Source organism: Polypterus senegalus, chromosome 11 (assembly GCF_016835505.1).
Source record: "Polypterus senegalus isolate Bchr_013 chromosome 11, ASM1683550v1, whole genome shotgun sequence".
Lineage (NCBI taxonomy): Eukaryota > Metazoa > Chordata > Cladistia > Polypteriformes > Polypteridae > Polypterus > Polypterus senegalus.
In genome coordinates this window covers 163,490,980-163,513,289 of record NC_053164.1, presented here as the reverse complement: position 1 = coordinate 163,513,289, position 22,310 = coordinate 163,490,980, and the positions used below count along the sequence as shown (strand labels likewise).

Sequence of the window (22,310 nt, the reverse complement as noted above, 5' to 3'; positions counted from 1 at the left end):
CATTTTTCCTTTAGTTGCATAATAAATCTGCACACTAATAGTTGCCTAATAATTGTGCGCACATATGTATTCCCCTGATGATATTCACACTCACATTTCCGTTGTGAAACATTCAGGTTTCAGGTTTATTAACATTTTGGATTGACTGATAGCACTGTGTTTGTTCCATATTAAAATTAATCCTCAAAAATACAACTTGCCTAATAATTCTGCACTCCCTGTATTTAAATTATGAATTTTATTAACATTGCAATACATTGAAAAAAGCAATCAAAAATATGTGAACAGCTGTGTCAACTCTGTTTTCACCCATATGTAATGAATGTTGTTAAAGCCAGCATATTCGGATATGTAATGTAATCTTAAATGTCTCATCATATTTGCTGCACCAAACATGTTCAGTTTTTGCAATTAGTATATTTTTCATCTTCACACAAGTATTATCTTGGCAGCTATTGTCAAGAACCTGTGATTACCTGTTTGAATGTGATAGTTTGATTGATCTAGTGTTCAGTTAACCTTAACACTAGAATTACCAGAGCTCTACTGAAAAAACTTCGTAGATACGTCCCACCTTAAATCGCTTCAAATCCTTCACACCTCTCCTGGCGTCCTTTGTCCTGTAAATGTGCTGATAAAGAGAAGCCAGAAGCAGCCGGCTATTCTATCCCCCCACCAATTTAGAACGTGCACGAACTTCTCCCAGCTCATGCCTTGATTGAGTATCTGGGAGTGAAGTGGAGTTTTAGAGTGGAAATAATAGATCGTTATTTGGAACACACGCATTTCATGTGAGTTCCGTTTCTACAGTAATCTGTGTAAACACATTTTTAAAATAGAAACATTTTTCATATTCTAGTAGTAAATGACAAAATGTAGGCATAAACTATATACTGTATGAAGCCTGAAGTCCAAATATCAAAGATACATTTTCACAAAAGGTACAAATATAACACAACAATTGTGCTTTTATTCAAAAATGTAGCTGCAGAAAAAAAAAGCTGCCTTAACATGTGACATTGACACCTGCTTATTACGACCCCCTCCGTGGCACAATACAATCAGCTACTGACTGGGAAGCAAAAGGTTGCGAGTTCGATCCTGCACCACTCCGTTTTGAGAAGTAAACTGCTCTTATTCTTACTATTTTAGAATAAAAGCATACATTTGATTTCAGTCTGTAACAGCCGGTGTGTAATTTATGATCCTTGTAAAGGTTAGCTTTGTGTTTTTTTTTTTTTTTTTTTTCTTTTTTCAATTCACTTTTCATTCTCTCATTCGCATTCAGAATCAATCCATACAACCCCATCTGACATAGCTGTTTTAACATAAAGACGCGCTATAGCTCTGCAGTGTACCACGATGCATACTAACGCATGTCCCCACCCAAACGCTGGCAAAGCTGCCTTCTTCATATTTCACCATCACGATTTTCTTTTTATTCAGTTTTATTGAGTGTTCCTGCCAGTCCCACATGTTGCTGTATGCTGTTTCTTTTGTACTCCAGGACATGCAGAGGAGAGAATGGTAAAGAGCAGTAACTTCGGCGCTGTATGCAATCATCAGACACTCCCCATCTGCCCGTGTCGCTCAAACACAGGAACATATGTTGGTGTAAAAGTATAACAAAACAAGTGCACTTTTTCCATCGCCTTTTCCTGTAAGAAGCAATGTACACACTTCTCTCTATGTTGTGGTTTCTATTACACACCTGAAAGAAAGAGACAATATATGTGAAAACATCATCACACTAATGCAATATTATTTGAAAACGAACAGCGTCAGATCGGGTGTGAATTTATGCAGGAACTGGAAATTCTCTGATGTGGGATCAGTTCTGTATGGTTGTGGGCACTTGTTTTGTTATACTTTTACACCAACATATGCATCGTGATACACTGCAGAGCTATAGCGTGTCTTTATGTGAAAACAGCCGTGTCAGATGGGGTTGTATGGATTGATTCTGAACGCGACTGAGAGAATGAAAAGTGAATTAAAAAGAAAGAAAAAAAAAAACCAAAGCTAACCTTTACAAGGATCATAAATTACACCAGCTGTTAGAGACTGAAATCAAATGTATGCTTTTATTCTAAAATAGTAAGAATAAGAGCAGTTTACTTCTCAAAACAGAGTGGTGCAGGATCGAACTTGCAACCTTTTGATTCTCAGTCAGTAGCTCATTGTATTGCGCCACGGAGGCGGTTGTAGTAAGCAGGTGTCAATGTCACATGTTAAGGCGACTTTTTTTCTGCAACTATATTTTTGAATAAAAGCGCAATTGTTGTGTTATATTTGTACCTTTTGTGAAAATGTTTCTTTGATATTTGGACTTCAGGCTTCATACATTGTATAGTTTATGCCTACATTTTGTTATCTACTAATAGAATATAAAAAAGTTTCAGTTTTAACAATGTGTTTACACAGATTACTTTAGAAACGGAACTCACATGAAATGCATGTGTTCCAAACAACAATCTGTTATTTCCACTCTAAAACTCCACTTCACTCCCTGATACTCAATCAAGGCATGAGCTGAGAGAAGTTAATGCACGTTCTAAATTGGCGGGAGGATGGAATAGCCAGCTGCTTCTAGCTTCTCTTTATCAGCACATTTAGAGGACAAAGGACGCTGGCGGAGAGGTGTGAAGGGATTTAAGAAGCGATTTAAGGTGGGACGTATCTACGAGTTTTTTCATAGGCTCAGGTAATTCTAGTGTTAACTATCCTCAGGATATAAATCTTAAATTTTTTGTGCAGTTTTTATTGTGGCATACTCATTTTTGCATCATGGCCTTTTGTCATTTTATTGAAATAACTCAAGCTTTCCAAATTAGTATTGTCATATTTCATTGGTAACTAATAAACCAATGTTACTGACACACTTCTATTATGTAAGAACTTCAAGAAAGATAACATTTGTTAGCTTTTAAGGGGTTTGTATTGTGTACCGTAGTGTTACTCAAACGGCGGACCGCAGTCCACAATCCGGACCACCAAGATGTTTTTGGCGGACCGTGACTGTCTTCTGCATAAGTCAAAAGTCCGAATATAAAAGCAGAGCTCCATTCACATAAGATCGACGCCCTTAAGTTGTCGTTGGTAGCAAGTTCATCACTGATGACGAAAGCGACCACCACACAATCAAATGTTACAGAAGCTTCGCTACGCATTGTTTGGGTTCTTGGCAGACATGAGAAAGCATTTACTGATGCCGAGGTTGTTAAAGAATGCATGATGTCTGCTTCTTCGGTTCTGTTTAGCGACAAAAAGTGTGTTGAACTGATTCAGCAGATACCATTATCAGACAGTACTGCTAGTCGTCGTGCACATGACCTTTCTGACAATGTCGGCGGTCAGTTAGCATCAGATCTTAAACTGGCTGAATTGTTTGCTCTCACGTGGGATGAATCCACTGATAAAACTGACATGTCTCAACTCTGTGTGTTCACAAGATTTTTTGATGGCCTTGATTTTGTTGAAGAGTTTCTGACATTACTACCACTAGCAAAACAGACCCGCGGTGAGGACATGTTTTCAGCATTATTGCAGTTTATGCACGCAGCTGGATTGGATGCAACAAAAATGGTTTCCCTTACAACAGACGGGGTACCAGCAATGACTGGTAAAGATGGAGGACTTGTCACTCGTATGAAGGCACTTCAGCCCAACCTTGTTCCTTATCACTGCAACATTAATCAGTTGGCCCTCTGTTCAAAACTTTGTGACGAACTTGCGGAACTAATGTCTACTCTTGTGAAATTAGTGAATTTTTTACGATGTAATTCATCTCTGCAGCATCGTCTGTTTCGTTGTTTCTTGAAGAGATGTCAGCAGAATTTGGAGATTGGCTGCTTCACAATGACATCAGATGGTTAAGCAAGGGCTGTGTGTTGGAGAGGTTCTGGAATCTCCGTGAAGATGTAGCTGACTTCCTGCAGTCCTTGAATACAAAGAAAGCTGCAGAATTTTTAACATTTATTCAAGACAATGACAAGGTCGCACTGCTGGCATTTCTTGTTGATATTATGGGACATATAAATACACTGAATTTGTCACTTCAGGGTGCAGACAAAACCGTTGTTGAATTGCAAGAAAAATGTGCCTTTGAAACAAAACTAACAGCATTTTCATCAATGGCTTGGAAGGTGGCAAGATGCTGCATTTCCCAAACCTAAAGAGCTGAAAACTCTAGCTTGTGTTTTTGTTTTCCGGTGGTCCTTTCATTGTCCAGCATGATGGTGAATGGACATCTGTGGCTGCCTCAATTTTTCCGAACTCAAACCCGTCACTGTTGCAAATTGAAGCAGCTGATTTGCAAGCTTCTCACGTTTTGAAAGCAAAATTGAAGAAAGTCAGCATAACAATTTTTTGGTCAAAGTTTGTTCCAGATTCTCAGTATCCTGCTGCAAAGAAACTGGCGATTTTCGTGCTCACTATGTTTGGTTCAACATATTCTTGTGAGTGTGCATTCTCCACTATGAACACTATCAAGACGAAACATCAAAGTGTAATTACCGACCAGAACCTCAGAAATGCAATGAGAATTGCACTGACTGGTTACTTACCGAACTATGCTGCCATTATGAAATCAAAACAACAGTTTCACACTTCACACTGAGTGACAATCATTTACGTACCAACTGTTGTAATTGGTGTGTTAATTGCAAGTAGTCATGTGACTTTTTTGAATTGTTTTCCATGTTTTGTGCATGTCATGGTGTTCTGTAAAAATTTTATCATTTGCGTTGAATCTATTACTAGCCTCCTACAGACCTACACGGTAAACCTGGCTATAGCAGACTCTGATGGTTGGTGGCGAACTGAATGTGGACCGGCATTCAAAAACTTTGAGTACCCCTCAGGGGTGTGGAAATCAAATTTGTTTCTACTTGTCCACGGACAAGTAAACTTAGAAAATCTACTTGTCCGCCAGTTAAATTCACTTGCCCATAAACAAATAACAAAAGTGAAAAATAGTTTATTTTTTCTGATCTCTTTTATTGATACCAAAACTGCCTTCCATTTTAAAACTGAAAAAAGTTCTTTCAGGGAGTAGTATTTTGCCACCTTGCTCTAGAACATTATATAAAAGATTCCCTTATTTTAACTGGCTAATAAACAATGCCTTCATTATAGCTACACTAGTTCTTTTTCATATATTACAGTTACATAACAGAACATTGTCCTGATTCATTTTCTGCCATGTTCTTCAGCTTTTGTCTTGCAACATCTTCTCCCCCAAGAATCTTTACCATCTCAGACAGCATGGGCTGAATGCTGTTCATTTCTTCTTGAGCTGAACTGCATGGTTCCTGGACTGATGGTCCTGCAGAAGTGGATGCTGATGACTTTTCAGGTTTTTTATGAGTGATGTGCCTGTTGCCAGGTGACAGCCAGAATTCCACAGCTGGTCGTGGGTCAAACTCTTCTAAAGAAGCAGTATTGAACAGCCTAGCATAACACTCAACCTCCGAAGCGCTCAGCTTTAGAAAACGCTTTTCAATTGAACCAACTTTTTCTTACTTTTAGACTCATGTCTCTATCTGACGACTAAACCCCAGTTCCTATCCTTTTCTTTCTGCACATAACCAATCACCACCACGATAAACGTATTTGTGAAATTAAAACTAGTTATAAGCTTAGACCTCTGAATGGATGGCATAATTAAACATGTATAACGAAAATTGTTTTTAAAGTTCTGAAAACTGAGGTCTAGGTTTTAATTTCACAAAGACGCTTATTGTGTGGTGATTGGTTATATGGAGAAAGACAAAGGCTAGGAACTGGGGGTTTAGTACGTACGATAGACACAGCAAACATGCAATAAAGAAAGCCTGCTCAGAAAAACATCCATTGAATTCTTGTTCAGTATCTCCGACCTCCAGATGCCGAACCCAACATTTACACAATATTTCAGTTAAACCTGTGCGATACCCATTCAAATACAGTATCCAGTTTTTGGAGCCTTGTCGCACCTGCCATAAACTTCTCTACACTGAACGTAGCCCTGAGAACCCCATAATGCAAGGGAGCAGCACTACAGTCACGCCACGCGTCCCCGCCACCCATGTCTAATACATGCTTTAATGCATTTCATCGTGAAAAAGATATAAAGTATTTATCTTAGTATTCTGAATGTTCATTGAGCAGGAATATCATGAAGTCAATGTGCGGCGATTGCTGCCGGCGCCTCTCACTGCAAGAGAAAGTCAGTTTAAGAAGCGCGCAGAGATTAACAACTGGGTCGGGGAACACTTAATATAAAGCATTTAATGCGCTACATTAATTTATGACGGGGTTTGAGAAAATCTAGTAAATGAAACATTCATTTTAAGATGAAATTTAGTTTGAGATATTCAACTGACAAAATAAACTACGAGAATAAAGTCAACATGTCGACTTTAATCTCGACATTTACATTTTTTTGTCTTCACTGTGTCCGTATTTTTTTCAGTGGCCGTAGTACACTTCCTTAGGTTTTTCAAGGCCTGTTGTGCCAGTTTTAATCAAGAAATGATCCATTTCTCATCCGCGATGCTACATGCTTCAGTTTCAACAACATGCATATAGCGAGAACAACGTGCTTACCGCAGTGCATTATGGGTTACGCAGGTAATTCCTAATGACGTATTCAAAATTCAGCAAGAGGTTACATTTCCAAAGAAGTAAATATTACCGATGTTGTCGGGAAAAAAAATAATCGCGTCTAAGTGAAGATTTTTATTGATATTTCATAACATTTGGAAACCGTTAGAATGTTTTCTTTGTTTTTAAAAAACTGACAGCGCGAAACCAACTTGTTTTATTTGAAAAATTCTCTAATCAAAAATGACCTATAGACAGCTCATCAAAATTGATGTCACACAATAAATTTCTTAACTCCTCAATATATCACAACCTATGCGAAATCGCAAATTCCAGAAAAGATCAAATGCCTAACAAGCTTTATGTAGCGAAAACAATTGCATTGTAGGTGAAATGACCGCATTTTTATGTAGAAAAAATTTATTTTATTAATAATATATAAAAGATATTGCTTATAATGAAAAATCATCAAATTACATCGTAATGTTGGCATGAAAAAAAAGACCGCATCTCCAAGCTTGTAAATAGTAGGGTAAAATACATATGTAAGATCACAAGAGTGCTTCCCCTTTGAAAAATCAGCCATCATTTTGTAAACAATATTGAATACCAATTTGATACATGAAGAACATGCCTAAGTAAACTGTTTCCTACAATATACCCAAATGTTTAACATTTGAAAGTAGTGGTAAAAATGTGCCCTGCACTGCACATTAAATTATTTTTTTCTCCAGAAAAATTGCACTTGTCCACGGACAACTGAAACCAGAAAACACGCTTGTCCGACGGTCAATTTACCCGTGTCGGACAAGTCGGGCGTTGGATTTCCGCACCCCTGCCCCTGGTGTACCGTTTATTCTCTATACTGTACGTATTGGATTGCTTGCTCAGTTTAATGTTAACATATTTTCAAAATGTTACCTGATTTATTTTCTGATTGTAGTTACATTTATGGTCACTTTTCTGCGTTGACAGATAGATAATTAGATCCTACCTTCTTATTTAAATTGTACAATAATATTTTACTTTCTAATTTTCATGTGTTATAATTACCTTTTTTGCTTATATTATGAATTCATTTTGGATTTGTCCTTCCATTCATTTTATATTTAGACCATCTTCATTTTTGCTTTTACTTACAGGTTGGGAATAAGTTTTCTGCTGTACAGTGTGAGGAGGAGGAGGAGGAGAAGGAGGAAGAGGAAGAGGAGGAGGAGGAGGAGGAGGAGGATGCAGAGAAAAAAAAATCTAAGAATGAGCGTCCAGCAAATAAAGGCCCAAAAAGTAAAGAAAACGAGGAGCAGGTAAATTTATAGTAGCTATACAAGGGGGTCCTCCGGTTACGACACAGTTCTGTTCCTACAACAGTGATGTAACCCGAATTTCGGTGCAAGTCGAAACACACCCTAGCCTAAGTCACTTACCTATCCTAACACATTTGCAAAATCATAATCTAGAAGTTAAAAACACAACTAAGCCACAGAAAAGGAAAATGACATAAATATACTGTACACTGTACTGTAGTAACTGAAAAAATGAGTGAAAAAAAATCCTTACATTTATTCCTTCTCGCGTCTCAATTTTTTAAGTTTTTATGGGAGTGAACGTTGTAAATGTGAAATTTATGTATGTATGTCGAGACGTTGCAACCCGAGGACCCCTGTATAGACATTCTAGCCTATGCGGGTGTTTACTAGACATGTTAAATATAATGTGACAAAAGCATATAATAAAATTTAGTATATTTTGACAAAAATAATAGAGCAAAAATGTTTGAGATCTTTTAATGCTGCATAACATCCCTACTCTGACAATATTCTGATCTGGGCTGTGCTGAAGAAAACATATCCAGAATAGTTGGTGAAGCTCTTTGTGTTAAAGTTATCAATTTTTGTAAGTGAAAAAAATATTTAAAAAAAAAAAAAATCTTTTCCCTTACCTTTTCTTGTCATTCCCCATTATATAATCATTTTTTAAAATTGCATACACTTCTTAATAAAACTACTGTTAGATATTTCTAAACTGCTGGATAACATTTTAAAGAATGTTATATCAAAGCTGTGGGGTGGTTTGTATTAAGAATATTTTGAAAAGTCCACAGCTTGCTGTATTCTGCAGTTGCCTATTTTGCTACACATTGCTATCTGTGAGAATTTGCTGCATTTACCTTTACTGTATCTCACCTACCTTTCCAAAGTCCACATTTTCCCATAGGCTTCCTCTGTTTTCATGCAAACTAAAGGTTTTGAATGAATGTCAAACATCACATTAAATTTTAAAAAGCAATTGCCTTTATACTTGAGGTTTGTTATTCCTTTCAAAATTCTTTTTAAGCTTAAGAACTGCAAAGTGCAATTCCTCTGACAAGTACATAGCTTAAATGTAAAGAGGTTTAATGTATTTATAAATTTAAATGTTTTCCTTCCACTGCCCAAGCATTTTCTTTGTTCCCGGACAATTTAATCAACCTGAAAAAAAAGAACAGGAATGGAAATTAACATGTGTTATGCCAATAAACAGTTAACCATAAATCTTTCCTAAATGTAAATATCTACTGAAAAGTAAAAGATTAATTTATGCTTGTGTGCAAAACTTGGAAAAATGAAAAAAAAAAAAAGTATAGTGTTAAAATTATTTATAATTGTCCAAAACATTTGGGCGTGCACCAAGTTGAAATAATTTTTGACACAAGTCTTTGAATGGCTATCAGATTTGTGTCACAATCAATCCTAACACATTAACAGCTGTGTTTTGGTGTACTTCTAGATGGGCTTAAAATGGAGGACAAACAAATCGTAATTGCCTTCACCTCACTAATAACACGTAAACTTATCTTGGTCAACTGGAAAAATCCAAACCCACCACATTTAAGTCAGTGGGTAACTGATGTCCTATACTATCTGAAATTGGAAAAAATGAAAACATTACTTAAAAGATCTATTCAAAACTTTTTACAATATGGCAGGAACTGATCAATAGTGATGGGGAAACATTGCCAAGTTCGCTTTGCCATGAGTTCCCTGGAATCACAGAAATGTTTCTGATATTCTCCTAACTTGGTGAACTGCATTAAAGTCAGTGGGGAAGGACAAGCTGAACTAGATTGGACTGGACTGTAATGGTGCTGTTGTCTTTAAAAGTGTCCCTGAGAATTAGGGAAATGTCTGACAACTATACTGGACCAATCACTGTGGCCAAAAAGCTGCACTGAGCTGTGTGGCAGCCATGCCAACCACTGACATCAAAGAAGAAAGAACACCGTCAAAGCCGCGCAATCATAGATTTTGCCAAAACAAAGCGGAAATACCAAAATCGTAATCAAAAGCCAAAATAAAATTATGTAGGTCTTTTAAAGACAGAAAATTCAAAGCGGTGTGGCATGATTCGAGCAGCTAGCCCATTCTTTTTTATGAAGTCGTGTTGAAGGCTCTCTAAACTGTCTGTGCTGATGCTTTGCCCTTTTTATTTCATCAGAAAGCATCTTGTAAATAGTAATAAACCTTTCATTATTATTATTTGCTTTTTGTCTGCATGTGGCTAATTATTATGGCATGCATAGGGCATGTGCCGCCTCCTCATATACTAACGTGGAACTCGAAGATTGATCTGTACATTGGCGAAAAATCTTGAACAAACGTTCTGGTTAATGACTCGTAGCATTCCATTTATCATCTTGAGTTATGGTTTTAGCATTTTGGTTCTGGTAACAACTGGTATTTGTTTAATGGTTTTTAACATTTTTCAGTCAGATGGTTTTACTTTCTAGTATTTCATAATGTCTGGCCTGTTTAAAACCATATTCATGGTTGCTCACAAACCCCGTTGATGGCTGGCAATTCAATGATGTTAGCTGCAACTATAAGAGTAGGTGGACCTACTCTGCATGGTCTACCCAAGCACGTACTTGCAATTGATAGGGTTTCCTCTTAAGGTGACTAACATAAAAAGGAAGAAAATATTAAGTTCTTGACTATCATTACATTGTCATTATGTGCGTATAAATGTAAAAAATAAAAGTGAACTCTGATGAAGTTGTTTTGTACAACATTTGGATTCATTATTTGCGTAGCAGTTGAATTTTTGGTGTGTATGTGCATGTAGTCTAGATTACATCATTAATGCGGCATGTTTTAAATGTTCAATATGTCATGGTTATTTGAGTTTTTTATTTTTTCTGACTGGCAGAGTAATGAGGATAAATCAGATCAGCTATTAGAAGAAGATGAAACTGAAGACAAGGAAAAATATGCAAATGATCCATATGCAAATTTGAGCAAAAAAGAGAAGAAGAAAAAGAAAAAGCAGGTGACATGGATGAACCTTTATCTGCTATTATTGATCCTTCTTGAAAGCTTTTTGCTAAGATTTTTATGTTTTGTAATAATTTATTCTATGATAACCTTTTTCCTCTCCTAAAGATTGAATATGAACGTCAGGTTGCATCAATGAAATCAATGAATGCTGAGGAGGGGGATTTCTCTGTATCTCAGGCTGAGATGTCATCTAGACAAGCCATGCTGGAGAATGCATCTGACATTAAGGTAAGTATGTTTTTACCCATATCTTAACAGTTGCCATCTTATATTGAAAGATCAGGCTTTTCTGAGAGTTAATTTAAAAAATTTGAAGATTATTTTTGGTGCTTGATGCAAGATGTATACAGTGCATCTCTATTTATGAGGTGGTATATGAACCTTTTTTTAATTTACTGAAGTCATCTTACTGTCGTTTTCACAGTACCCCCAAGGTGTCACTTTATACTTCAAGTACTCAGTGATCTATTCAACTCACTTAACTTAATATTGTGGTGGGCAATGTTGGTCCTGGATGGCTACATTGGGTGCAGGTTTTTGTTCCAACCCTGTTTCCTAATCAATTATTGCTGGTGAAGCACTTATTGCTTAAGTTACATTTTGATGCTTCATTTTAGTGTTCTTGCTCATTAAGGTTCTCCATCCTTAACTGCTTATTTCATTCTTGAACAGTTGCATTCACTGTTGGATGGATATCCTTGGAAAGGATAAAATCTACAATGTAAGAGCCTAACATTGTAGACTAACAAACTATAAGATTAAATAAGGTCTGAGACTTGCAAGGATTTTTTTATAATTAAGCAATTGGGTTGGAACGAAAACCTGTAGCCTTTGTGGCCCTCCAGGGTCAACATTGCCCACCTCTGCTTTATACAGTACAGTGTCTTTCTGAAGGATACATCATCCTATGGATTTTCTTTGTTTACATTCCAACATCTCTTAACAACAACAGGTTAAATGGTTTTTTTTACATCTAACAGTGATGCAGTAATGTAAATTAAAGCAACAGAGTTGTGGTTTGCTTTTCTCATTCCATTTTATTCAAACACATGATTGATTAATGTGGACTGATATCATGGTGTCTATGTAAATATTATAATATTTCCTACTTATTACTAGAATTCTAGTGGCATACACTCTTTTAAAAAAAAAAAAAATAAATAAAAATCTAAACATATTTTTGTTACAATTTGAATAATATTGAATGGGCTTATAGGATATTGATCGTAAAAATTAAGATAGACAATGAAAAAATCATTTAACATAACTTACCTGAAGCATTGGTCAATGCAATGTTTACACATATCATTTAGAATTTCCTGTTGTGCTTAACAGACAAATTTAATTCAAATTCCATTGTCCTCCACCTCGAAAACAAAATTGAAAACAAAGAGCATGATGATAGATGCAGTACATCCATGAGCAAGAAAATTTTGTTTTGAAAATTAGCTATGTAAGAGAAAAAATAAAATTTAAAGTCAGACATGCAGCAAGATTCAAACTTACCCTATCTAACAAGGCACAAAGGCCATCTTACATGTTGTTTAAAGTGCTGTGCTTAGCTGATCATATCAGTATGACTGAAGGCAAACTCTGAAAAAGCAGCCCCCCAGTCTTATATTAGAAAAAGAAGGCTTAATTAATAAATTGTTCTATTTATTAACTATAATGAAATTTAATTAAATGGAAAAACATTTAATGTGATCATGGATTGAATTAAGCAGGTTAAGAAAATCATTGGATGCGAAATTGCCATTTGCAATTTTGAAATATAAGGCATTACAAAAGTTTTGTTATTTTAATCATTGCCTAAAAAGGTGACATTTTCTGTTACCTTTTTGATCGGACTAATATGCAGATACTTGCAAATAATATAGCATTTTCAAATTTGGAGGATAGAATCTGCCAGTTGTCTTTCAAAGTAATTTTGAAATTGAAATTAGTCATATAAACACAATTAGTGGACCTTAAGCTGTTCCTCCAATCAAACAATCACCATGCTTTCTGAGTTTTTGCTTTCATTACTCTATAGTGGAAGGTCATCTCGTTCATTATAAGGCTCTTGACAGAAAATTCATTTTTTTAATGTAAGACAATTTGTCATATAAAGTTCAATTTCTTTTTAAATGCTTAAAACACCCACTTGGAAGGTGTTGAATCAAGTGCATATTTCTGGGCAAAGTGTGTACTGCCCTTTTGTTTACTTAGAGTGGGTTTCACTAAAAGTTATTTTAACAATAACTGGCTTAGATGCTTTTCTCTAGAAAATTTATTGGAAGTGAAAGGGTCTTCTCTATATTTGTCTGCTTGTCACTCACATTTGTATGGCTCTTAATGAATAAGTTTATTTTTTGACAAATCAAAGTTATTTCTTCACAAACAGGATATACAGTCTGACCTTGCTAAATCAAACTCAAAGGGACCTGAAAAAAAATTTGACTTACGGAGTTTAAGAGTAAGGGAAAATGGCATAATAGGCGCGGGTTAATCAAGGACATTATTTTTCCTGTTTAATTATTATACAGCATAACCGTTTACTATAGGGGTACTCAAACGGCGGACCGCGGTCCACAATCCGGACCGCCAGCGACTGTCTTCTGCATAAGTCAAAAGTCCGAATATAAAAGCAGAGCTCCGTTCGCATAAGATCGACGCCCTTAAGTCGTCGTTGGTAGCGAAGTTCATCGCTGATGACGGCGACCACCACACAATCAAATGTTACAGAAGCTTCGCTACGCATTGTTTGGGTTCTTGGCAGACATAAGAAAGCATTTACTGAAGCAGAGGTTATTAAAGAATGCATGATGTCTGCTTCTTCGGTTCTGTTTAGCGACAAAAAGTGTGTTGAACTGATTCAGCAGATACCATTATTAGACAGTACTGCTAGTCATCATGCAGATGACCTTTCTGACAATGTCGGTGGTCAGTTAATATCAGATCTTAAACCAGCTGAATTGTTTGCTCTTGCGTGCGATGAATCCACTGATAAAACTGACATGTCTCAACTCTGTGTGTTCACAAGATTTTTTGTTGGCCATAATTTTGTGGAGGAGTTTCTGACATTACTACCGCTAGCAAAACAGACCCATGGTGAGGACGTGTTTTCAGCATTATCGCAGTTTATGCACGCAGCTGGATTGGATGTAACAAAAATGGTTTCCCTTACAACAGATGGGGCACCAGCAATGACTGGTAAAGATGGAGGACTTGTCACTTGTATGAAGGCACTTCAGCCCAACCTTGTTGCTTATCACTGCATCATTCATCAGTCGGTCCTCTGTTCAAAACTTTGTGACGAACTTGCGGAACTAATGTCTACTCTTGTGAAATTAGTGAATTTTTTACGATGTAATTCGTCTCTGCAGCATCGTCTGTTTCGTTCTTTTCTTGAAGAGATGTCTGTAGAATTTGGAGATTTGCTGCTTCACAATGACTTCAGATGGTTAAGCAAGGGTCGTGTGTTAAAAAGGTTCTGTAATCTCTGTGAAAATGTAGCTGACTTCCTGCAGTCCTTGAATACAAAAAAAGCTGCAGAATTTTTAACATTTATTCAAGACAGTGACAAGATCGCACTGCTGGCATTTCTTGTTGATATTATGGGACATATAAATACACTGAATTTGTCACTTCGGGGTGCAGACAAAACCGTTGTCGAATTGCAAGAAAAATGTGCCTTTGAAACAAAACTAACAGCATTTTCATCAATGGCTTGGAAGGTGGCAAGATGCTGCATTTCCCAAACCTGAAGAGCTGCATGACAGCTAATCAACAGGCATGTTTTCAGTTGATTTCCACATTTCTACAACATTTGAAGGTCGAGTTTGATGAACGTTTTAAGGATTTCAGAAAACTGAAGCCTGTGTTTTTGTTTGTTGCTGATCCTTTCATTGTCCAGCCTAACGGTGAATGGACATCTGTGGCTGCCTCAATTTTTCTCAACTCAAACCCGTCACTGTTGCAAATGGAAGCAGCTGATTTGCAAGCTTCTCAGGTTTTGAAAGCAAAATTGAACGAAGTTGGCATAACAATTTTTTGGTCAAAGTTTGTTCCAGATTCTCAGCATCCTGCTGCAAAGAAACTGGCGATTTTCATGCTCACTATGTTTGGTTCAACATATTCTTGTGAGTGTGCGTTCTCCACTATGAACACTATCAAGACGAAACATTGAAGTGTAATTTCCGACCAGAACCTCAGAAATGCAATGAGAATTGCACTGACTGGTTACTCACCGAACTATGCTGCCATTATGAAATCGAAACAACAGTTTCACACTTCACACTGAGTGACAATCATTTACGTACCAACTGTTATAATTGGTGTGTTAATTGCAAGTAGTCATGTGACTTTTTTTGAATTGTTTTCCATGTTTTGTGCATGTCTTGGTCTTCTGTAAAAATGTTATCATTTGCGTTGAATCTCTTGCTAGCCTCCTACAGACCTACACGGTAAACCTGGCTATAGCGGAACCCGATCGTTGGTGGCGAACTGAATGTGGACAGGCATTCAAAAACTTTGAGTACCCCTGGTTTACTATATTGTCATTTTATACATATACATGTAGGCTACATACTGGTACATCAGCACTTCCCTATTGGGGGTGCCAGAATCCATCGAGGAAGAAAAATGAAAAACATTATTTGTACAAAATCTTTATTTATCCATTCCTAAATAATTAAATCAGCAGGCTATTTCGTATCAGTGCAATACGCTGCTTGCTAAAACGGATGACTTCCGCTCTTACGTGCACTTAGTGCTGCGTGGGTATTATGAACTATCATATGAACTCATATTTTTTCATACTTCATCTCAAACCAAGGCGGTGCGAAATCGGCCTCATACGTCACAGGGGGTGCGAGGGTAAAATGAATCGGGAAGCGCTGCGGTACATGCATCTACAGTATGTTCTATCGAACAGTGTAATGAAACAGGTTACCTTTAGAGAAAAAAGTCTGTTAACTTTGTTTGGCGTCGATGTGCGGATGCATCTCGCTCGACAATCTCCTCAGTCTCGTCAATGGACCGAAACACATTTTCCTCAAGATCTGGTGCATTGAAGACATCATCAGGACTGTAATCTTGAACAATTTCTGGCAGTTTCTGTATCCAATGACTGCAATCTTCTTCTGGCACTTGCGCACTTTCGCCACATAGCCTGTTAAACACAATTCCATGTCTTTTCTTGAATTTGTCCAGCCAACCATTGCTGGCTTTAAGTTCTAAATGACCCAACTATTTGGCAAATTCTTCTGCTTTTGCTTGCAAAAGCTTCCCGTCAATAAGAACGTTCCTATCCCTTGCTTGCACAAACCACTTCAAAACGCATTGTTCAATGACGGGATACTCGCATTCCCTCATACTCTTCTGATGGCCACATGACTTCTCACAAAGGTTGGAACCGAAAAGTTTTCGAGTTGAGGAGATCTAAATACATTGGTCTTATGAGAATTCGGCCGGGACTAACGAGCAATTCGACATTGGGAGGTTTTTGACTTAGGGAAGGTCAACTTAGCAAAGTCCAACTGTATATGCATTTTCCATTCACTATTGTGTTATAAAATTAAGCACTTTCTATAACTTTAAAAAAATATCTTGACCCCTTGATGCTTTACAATTGGGATGCGGATGAAAAGCTTATACACTGAACAAAAATATGTCCATATTTGAAGCCAAGATGGTTATTGAGTATTGATCCATGTCTTCCATGTTTCCAGCATGTGTTTGTGACAACAAAAAGAATCTGGAAATAATAATTTTATCACATATTCCTGGTACTGTTTTGCTTGTGGTAAAGATATGTTGTCATTTGGTTTTTGCCAATTCTCACATAAATTATGAAAAGTAAATTTAAAAAAAAAAAATTAAACCAACCACATGACATGTAGAGTTTACTGTGATTTGGTCTGTCAATGTGTGTGTGTTTGTTAAGTGGTCTGGGGTATGGGAGGGGTTGTTGTGCAAGAAGACTAAGAAAGGAGGTAGCACTATGGTAGCTTGAAATCTTTTAACACTAGAATTACCAGAGCCTACGAAAAAACTCGGAAATCCGTCCCACCTTAAATCGCTTCTTAAAACCATTCTCACCTCTCCGCCAGTGTCTTGTTAATCTAAATGTGCTGATAAAAGAAAAGCTGCAAGTAGCCGGCTATTCCATCCCCCCACCGACTTAGAACGTGCAAACTTCTCCCAGCTCATGCCTTGATTGATTTTTCTGGGAGTGAAGTGGAGTTTTAGAGTGGAAATAATAGATATTTGTTTGGAACACACGCATTTCATGTCTGTTCCGTTTCTACAGTAATCTGTGTAAACACATTGTTAAAACAGAAATGTTTTTTATATTCTAGTAGTAGATGACAAAATGTAGGCATAAACTATATAATGTATGAAGCCTGAAGTCCAAATATCAAAGAAATATTTTCACAGAAGGTACAAATCTAACGCAACAATTGCGCTTTTATTCAAAAATATAACTGCAGAAACAAAAAGCCGCCTTAACATGCGACATTGACACATGTTTATTATGACTGCCTCCGTGGAGCAATAGAATCAGCTGCCGACTGGGAATCAGAAGGTCGCGAGTTCGATCCTGCACCACTCCATTTTGAGAAGTAAACTGTTCTTAGTCTTACTATTTTAGAATAAAAACATACATTTGATTTCATTCTGTAACAGCCGGTGTAATTTATGATACTTGTAAAGGTTAGCTTTTTTATTTTTATTTTTTATTAGTCAGTTTTATTATCTCGGCCGTGTTCACGAGCCCAAACGCACCCCCACCCCCGCATCTGATACTGCTGTTGTCACATAGACGCGCTGTAACAGAGGTAAACTCAGCTCCCTTCTACATCGGAGGCAAGAATGCACATACCATTGCTTGCATACTAAAGTGTCAGCAGGCACTTTTCGTGGCATTACACACATTTTTGAGCATGCTCTCAAAGAAAATAAAGAAAATGAAAATAAAGTTCATAAGAAAATAAATCTTATAGTTTGACATATTTTAATTAAAATGTACCAACAAACTTCAGCTAATTCATTATGGGTAAACATATCTTTGTTAGGCTATTTTTCTCCAAAAATTACAATTGTTTGATGGTATTTTGAACATATTAAAAATTCTAATGGGTGTGGCAGTGATAGCTTAGAGAGTGTTTTTGAAAAATGTGTGTTCTTAAATAATCAAAATATCTATAGTACTGTATTTTACCCTCTGCAATGACTGCTTTTGTCTCAAAGGTCCCATCTAACATAATATGAGAAAAATAAAATATTTTCCTAATGCACCATTTTTTAAAATTTGTATTGTTACCATTGAAACCTTTGGGTTGCTTTTAAGTATGTTTGCCAACAATCTTTTTGCTCCGTGTTTCTCCTCTAAACTTTGCAGCTGGAGCGATTTAGTATCTCTGCACATGGAAAAGATCTCTTTATTAATGCAGATCTTCTTATTGTTGCTGGCCGACGATATGGTTTAGTTGGACCTAATGGGTAAGCTTGACTTGACTTTTATTTATATTTATATATATATATATATATATTTTATATATTTTTTTTCTTGTCAGTATTTCTCACTGTTTAGAAGATATGTACAGAATTGACCTTAGTGGGTGTGAATGTGTTGACCCTATAATGGACTGGTGCCCTGACCACAGATTATTCCTGCCTTGCACCCTCTGTTTGCTGGAAAAAGCTTCAGCTTCCCCGCAATCCTGCCCTAAATAAGCAATTTGGGAAGATGGATGGATGGATGAATAGAATACCTTTATTGTTTTTTCAGGCTACATTTATTCTTTTCATGTTGGTTCAACTGAAGCATGGTTGAATTGAGAGAAGAAAGAGAGAGAAAAAATAAACCATACACAGAATATAACAGGTCAATATGCACAAACTTGATTAATACGTTAGCTTAAAAAAAAAAGATAATTTTCTGTGTGAGGCAAATGCATATTAAACCCAAAATTCAATCAAATCAGTGTGAAAATTAAGGATGCTCCAATCATTTTTTGTTACCTTTTTCTTCTTTTTTTCTTCATTTACTTAAAAAACTTTTACACTAAACTCCTGTATAACCAGACGCTTAGAAGTCTGATATTCTATATTAATGTCAGCATTGTTATTTTTATAATTAAACTATATTCCACAGGTGTTACCTGTTCATTTCTATTAAAAAGTTTTTTTATATAATAAAGTAACTAAACAAATACTAAACTAAATAAATTCCCCTTAAAATACTTCTTTAACTAATAAAATATGTGGAGAAAATGTTTATCTATACTAATAAAAGGCAAAGCCCTCACTGACTGACTCACTGATTCATCACTAATTCTCCAACTTCCCGTGTAGGTAGAAGGCTGAAATTTGGCAGGATTATTCCTTATAGCTTACTTACAAAAGTTGGGCAGGTTTCATTTCGAAATTCTACACGTAATGGTCATAAATGGAAGCTATTTTTCTCCATGTAATGTAAAGGAGTTGAGCTCGATGGCGGAGTTTCGTGTGACATCATCACGCCTCCCATGTAATCACGTGAACTGACTGTCAACGCATTACGTAGAAAACCAGGAAGAGCTCCAAAAAGCGCTGAAGAAAACATGCATTATACAATTGAGAAGGCAGTGAAACAATAAGAAGCGAGCGAGTGACACATACTGTACAAGCATATTCATGCCTGCAGCTACTTCAGAAACAAAGCACGGTGTAACTTTAAAGTTTAAATTAAGTTCATAGACAGGCTGCCGCTGGCGTTTGTCATGCCCACGGCTAATGCGGGATACAAGTTTAATGAGAGGGGCGAGGGTATAAACGATAGTTTTGATCACTTTCTAACTAAGTTCAAATTGCTGGTCAAAGGCTGTGCTTATGCAAATTCCGAGAGACTGTGTTTGTGGGGGGATTGACAGTTAAGGCGGGTGGAGGAGTGACGTCATCCTCTCCCCTCCCATTTACCTCATTTCGCTCTGAGCTCAGCTCCACGACTAATGCCATCTTCCGAAGCAACTTTGTCACACTGCCACCAAATACTCACAGCAAAATCCACAAGTTAATACACACACTGTCTCTAGAGTTTCTCTACACTGAATCCTCCAGGCACTACTTACAAAAGGTTACATTGACAATCATGTTACGTTATTTTTAAAATGTTTCCTTTTCTTATCGATTCATTTTACCCTCGCACCCCCTTGGTTTGAGAAGAAGTATGAAAAAATATGAGGTTAACACAGAAAAACAGATCACCAATTCAAGCTTTATGAATTAATCAATTCGCCATCAATAATTGTTTTGGTAAAGCCATACTCAGTGTAGTCCTCCTTCCATTCTATAATTTTTCCGCCACTAGCCATGATTAAATGAACGGTAAAAAAGTAAGAGCGAAGCGAGGGTGACTTATTCAGGCAGGCATATATATGACAGCAACACTCATGACAATGTCAATCATGTTACGTTATTATTAAAATGTTTCCTTTTCTTTTTCATTACTTCTTTAACACACGACATCGCTGCGAAGTGCAGTTATTTTGCTGCGAGGCGCGGGTATTTTGCTATATATATAATAACGTAACATGATTGTCAATGTAATTGTTTTGTCACTGTTGTGAGTGAAGAGTGTTGCTGTCATATATATATATATATACAGAATACCAAGGCCGAAATGAGAAAATAGTGTGTTAAAGAAGGTACGAAAAAGAAAAGGAAAAATTTAAAAAATAACGTAACATGATTGTTAATGTAATTGTTTTGTCATTGATATGAGTGTTGTTCTCATATCTATCTATATATATATATATATATATATATATCTCTATCTATCTATCTATATATATATATATATATATATATATATATATATATATATATATACTAGCAGAATACCAGCCAGCCGAGAAGTAGTGTGTTAAAGAAGGTACGAAAAAGAAAAGAAACATTTTAAAAATAATATAACATGATTGTCAAAGTAATTGTTTTGTGTATTTGGCGGCAGCGTCACAAAGTTTTTAGTCTAGCTGCATCAGAAAATGTACCACTGACGTCTGACCGCTCTCCTTTTACTGTTTTCTCACAGCTTGGATTGCTGCTGTCATATATATATATATATATATATATATATATATATATATATATATATATATGTATATGTATATGTATATGTATATGTATATATATATGTATATATGTATATATATATGTATATATATATGTATATGTATATATATATATGTATATGTATATATATATATATATGTATATGTATATGTATATACACATATATATACACATACATATCTTCATATCTACATATACATGCATATATATATATATATTTACATACCTATCTACATCATATATACACACACATACATACATACATACACACACACAAATTATATATATGTGTGTATGTACATATGTACGTATGTATGTGTGTGTGTGTGTGTATATATAGCTTTTATATATGTGTGTGTATAGCTTTGGTCACTGAGTGCAAGGGAGAAATAATAAAATATAGTCTATAAGTTATTAAACAGTAAAACATTAACGTTTTAAAAGTACAGGTACATTGAGCACTACTGGGTGGTTCTTGGGTAAACTACATTTTAAAGACTGTGTAACACAACAGGTAAGTAACTAACAGCAGCTAAAATATATATGGATCATCTCTCGGTAGTAGATCCCTTTTGAAAGGCGCTATACGACGGCTGTGGTATAGAAATTACATTTTCTATGTGAACGTTCAAATTTGTGCCTCTGGTAATGTGCCTTACCGGCATTTAAAGAAAATTAGTTTTGTGTCCTCTGCAGTGTTAAGCGAAAAGGCTTTGGTTTGGGATAAAAGGAAAAAGGTGTAAAGAAAGGAAAGTTGCCTTTTTCTTTTATATAGTATAGAGATGTGTTAAGCTGATGTTATGATCGCCTTTTGAGGACAGTCGCGGTGGGTCTTGTGTAGACTGGTGAGGCGTCCCGCCATTAATCGGCTGTGATGGCACTGTCAGTCCTCTACTCGTGTGCGTGTCTTCATAATCCGGGGTGAGAACCTCATAATGCGTATCGTGCAAAGAAAGTGTGAATCGCCTTAATATTATTTTGCCGTGGTGTAGAAAAGGGGTCCGTGTTTGCACTTGTCTGGGCTATAAGCGCAGGGGAGGATGAAAAAATTAAAAGTGCTCACTTTGACTTAAGGCAGAAGCGCAGTCAGCGTCTCAAAGGCGGCACAGCTATGCCGCTGGCTGGCTGCTCGACTTTTGCAGGGCAGGAGACCACAGTTTTTGCAGACCGTTCATGATATCAAAAGTCTCAGCGCTCTTTGGAGGTCATTCATATATATATATATATATATATATAAAATACCAAAATACCGCCTACGCAGCGGAGTAGTGTGTTAAAGAAGTAATGAAAAGAAAAGGAAACATTTTAATAATA

General features: G+C 36.4%; 1 protein-coding gene across 1 annotated transcript in view; it reads left to right on the top strand.

Annotated features, from left to right (window-relative positions):
- Positions 1-22,310, top strand: part of abcf1 (ATP-binding cassette, sub-family F (GCN20), member 1) — a 220,415-nt gene that overhangs the window by 83,904 nt on the left and 114,201 nt on the right. Inside the window, exons 7-10 of the mRNA XM_039770000.1 lie at positions 7,728-7,889; positions 10,771-10,890; positions 11,004-11,126; positions 18,283-18,383. Coding sequence (XP_039625934.1) covers positions 7,728-7,889; positions 10,771-10,890; positions 11,004-11,126; positions 18,283-18,383 — 506 coding nt within the window. The remainder of the gene's footprint in view (positions 1-7,727; positions 7,890-10,770; positions 10,891-11,003; positions 11,127-18,282; positions 18,384-22,310) is intronic.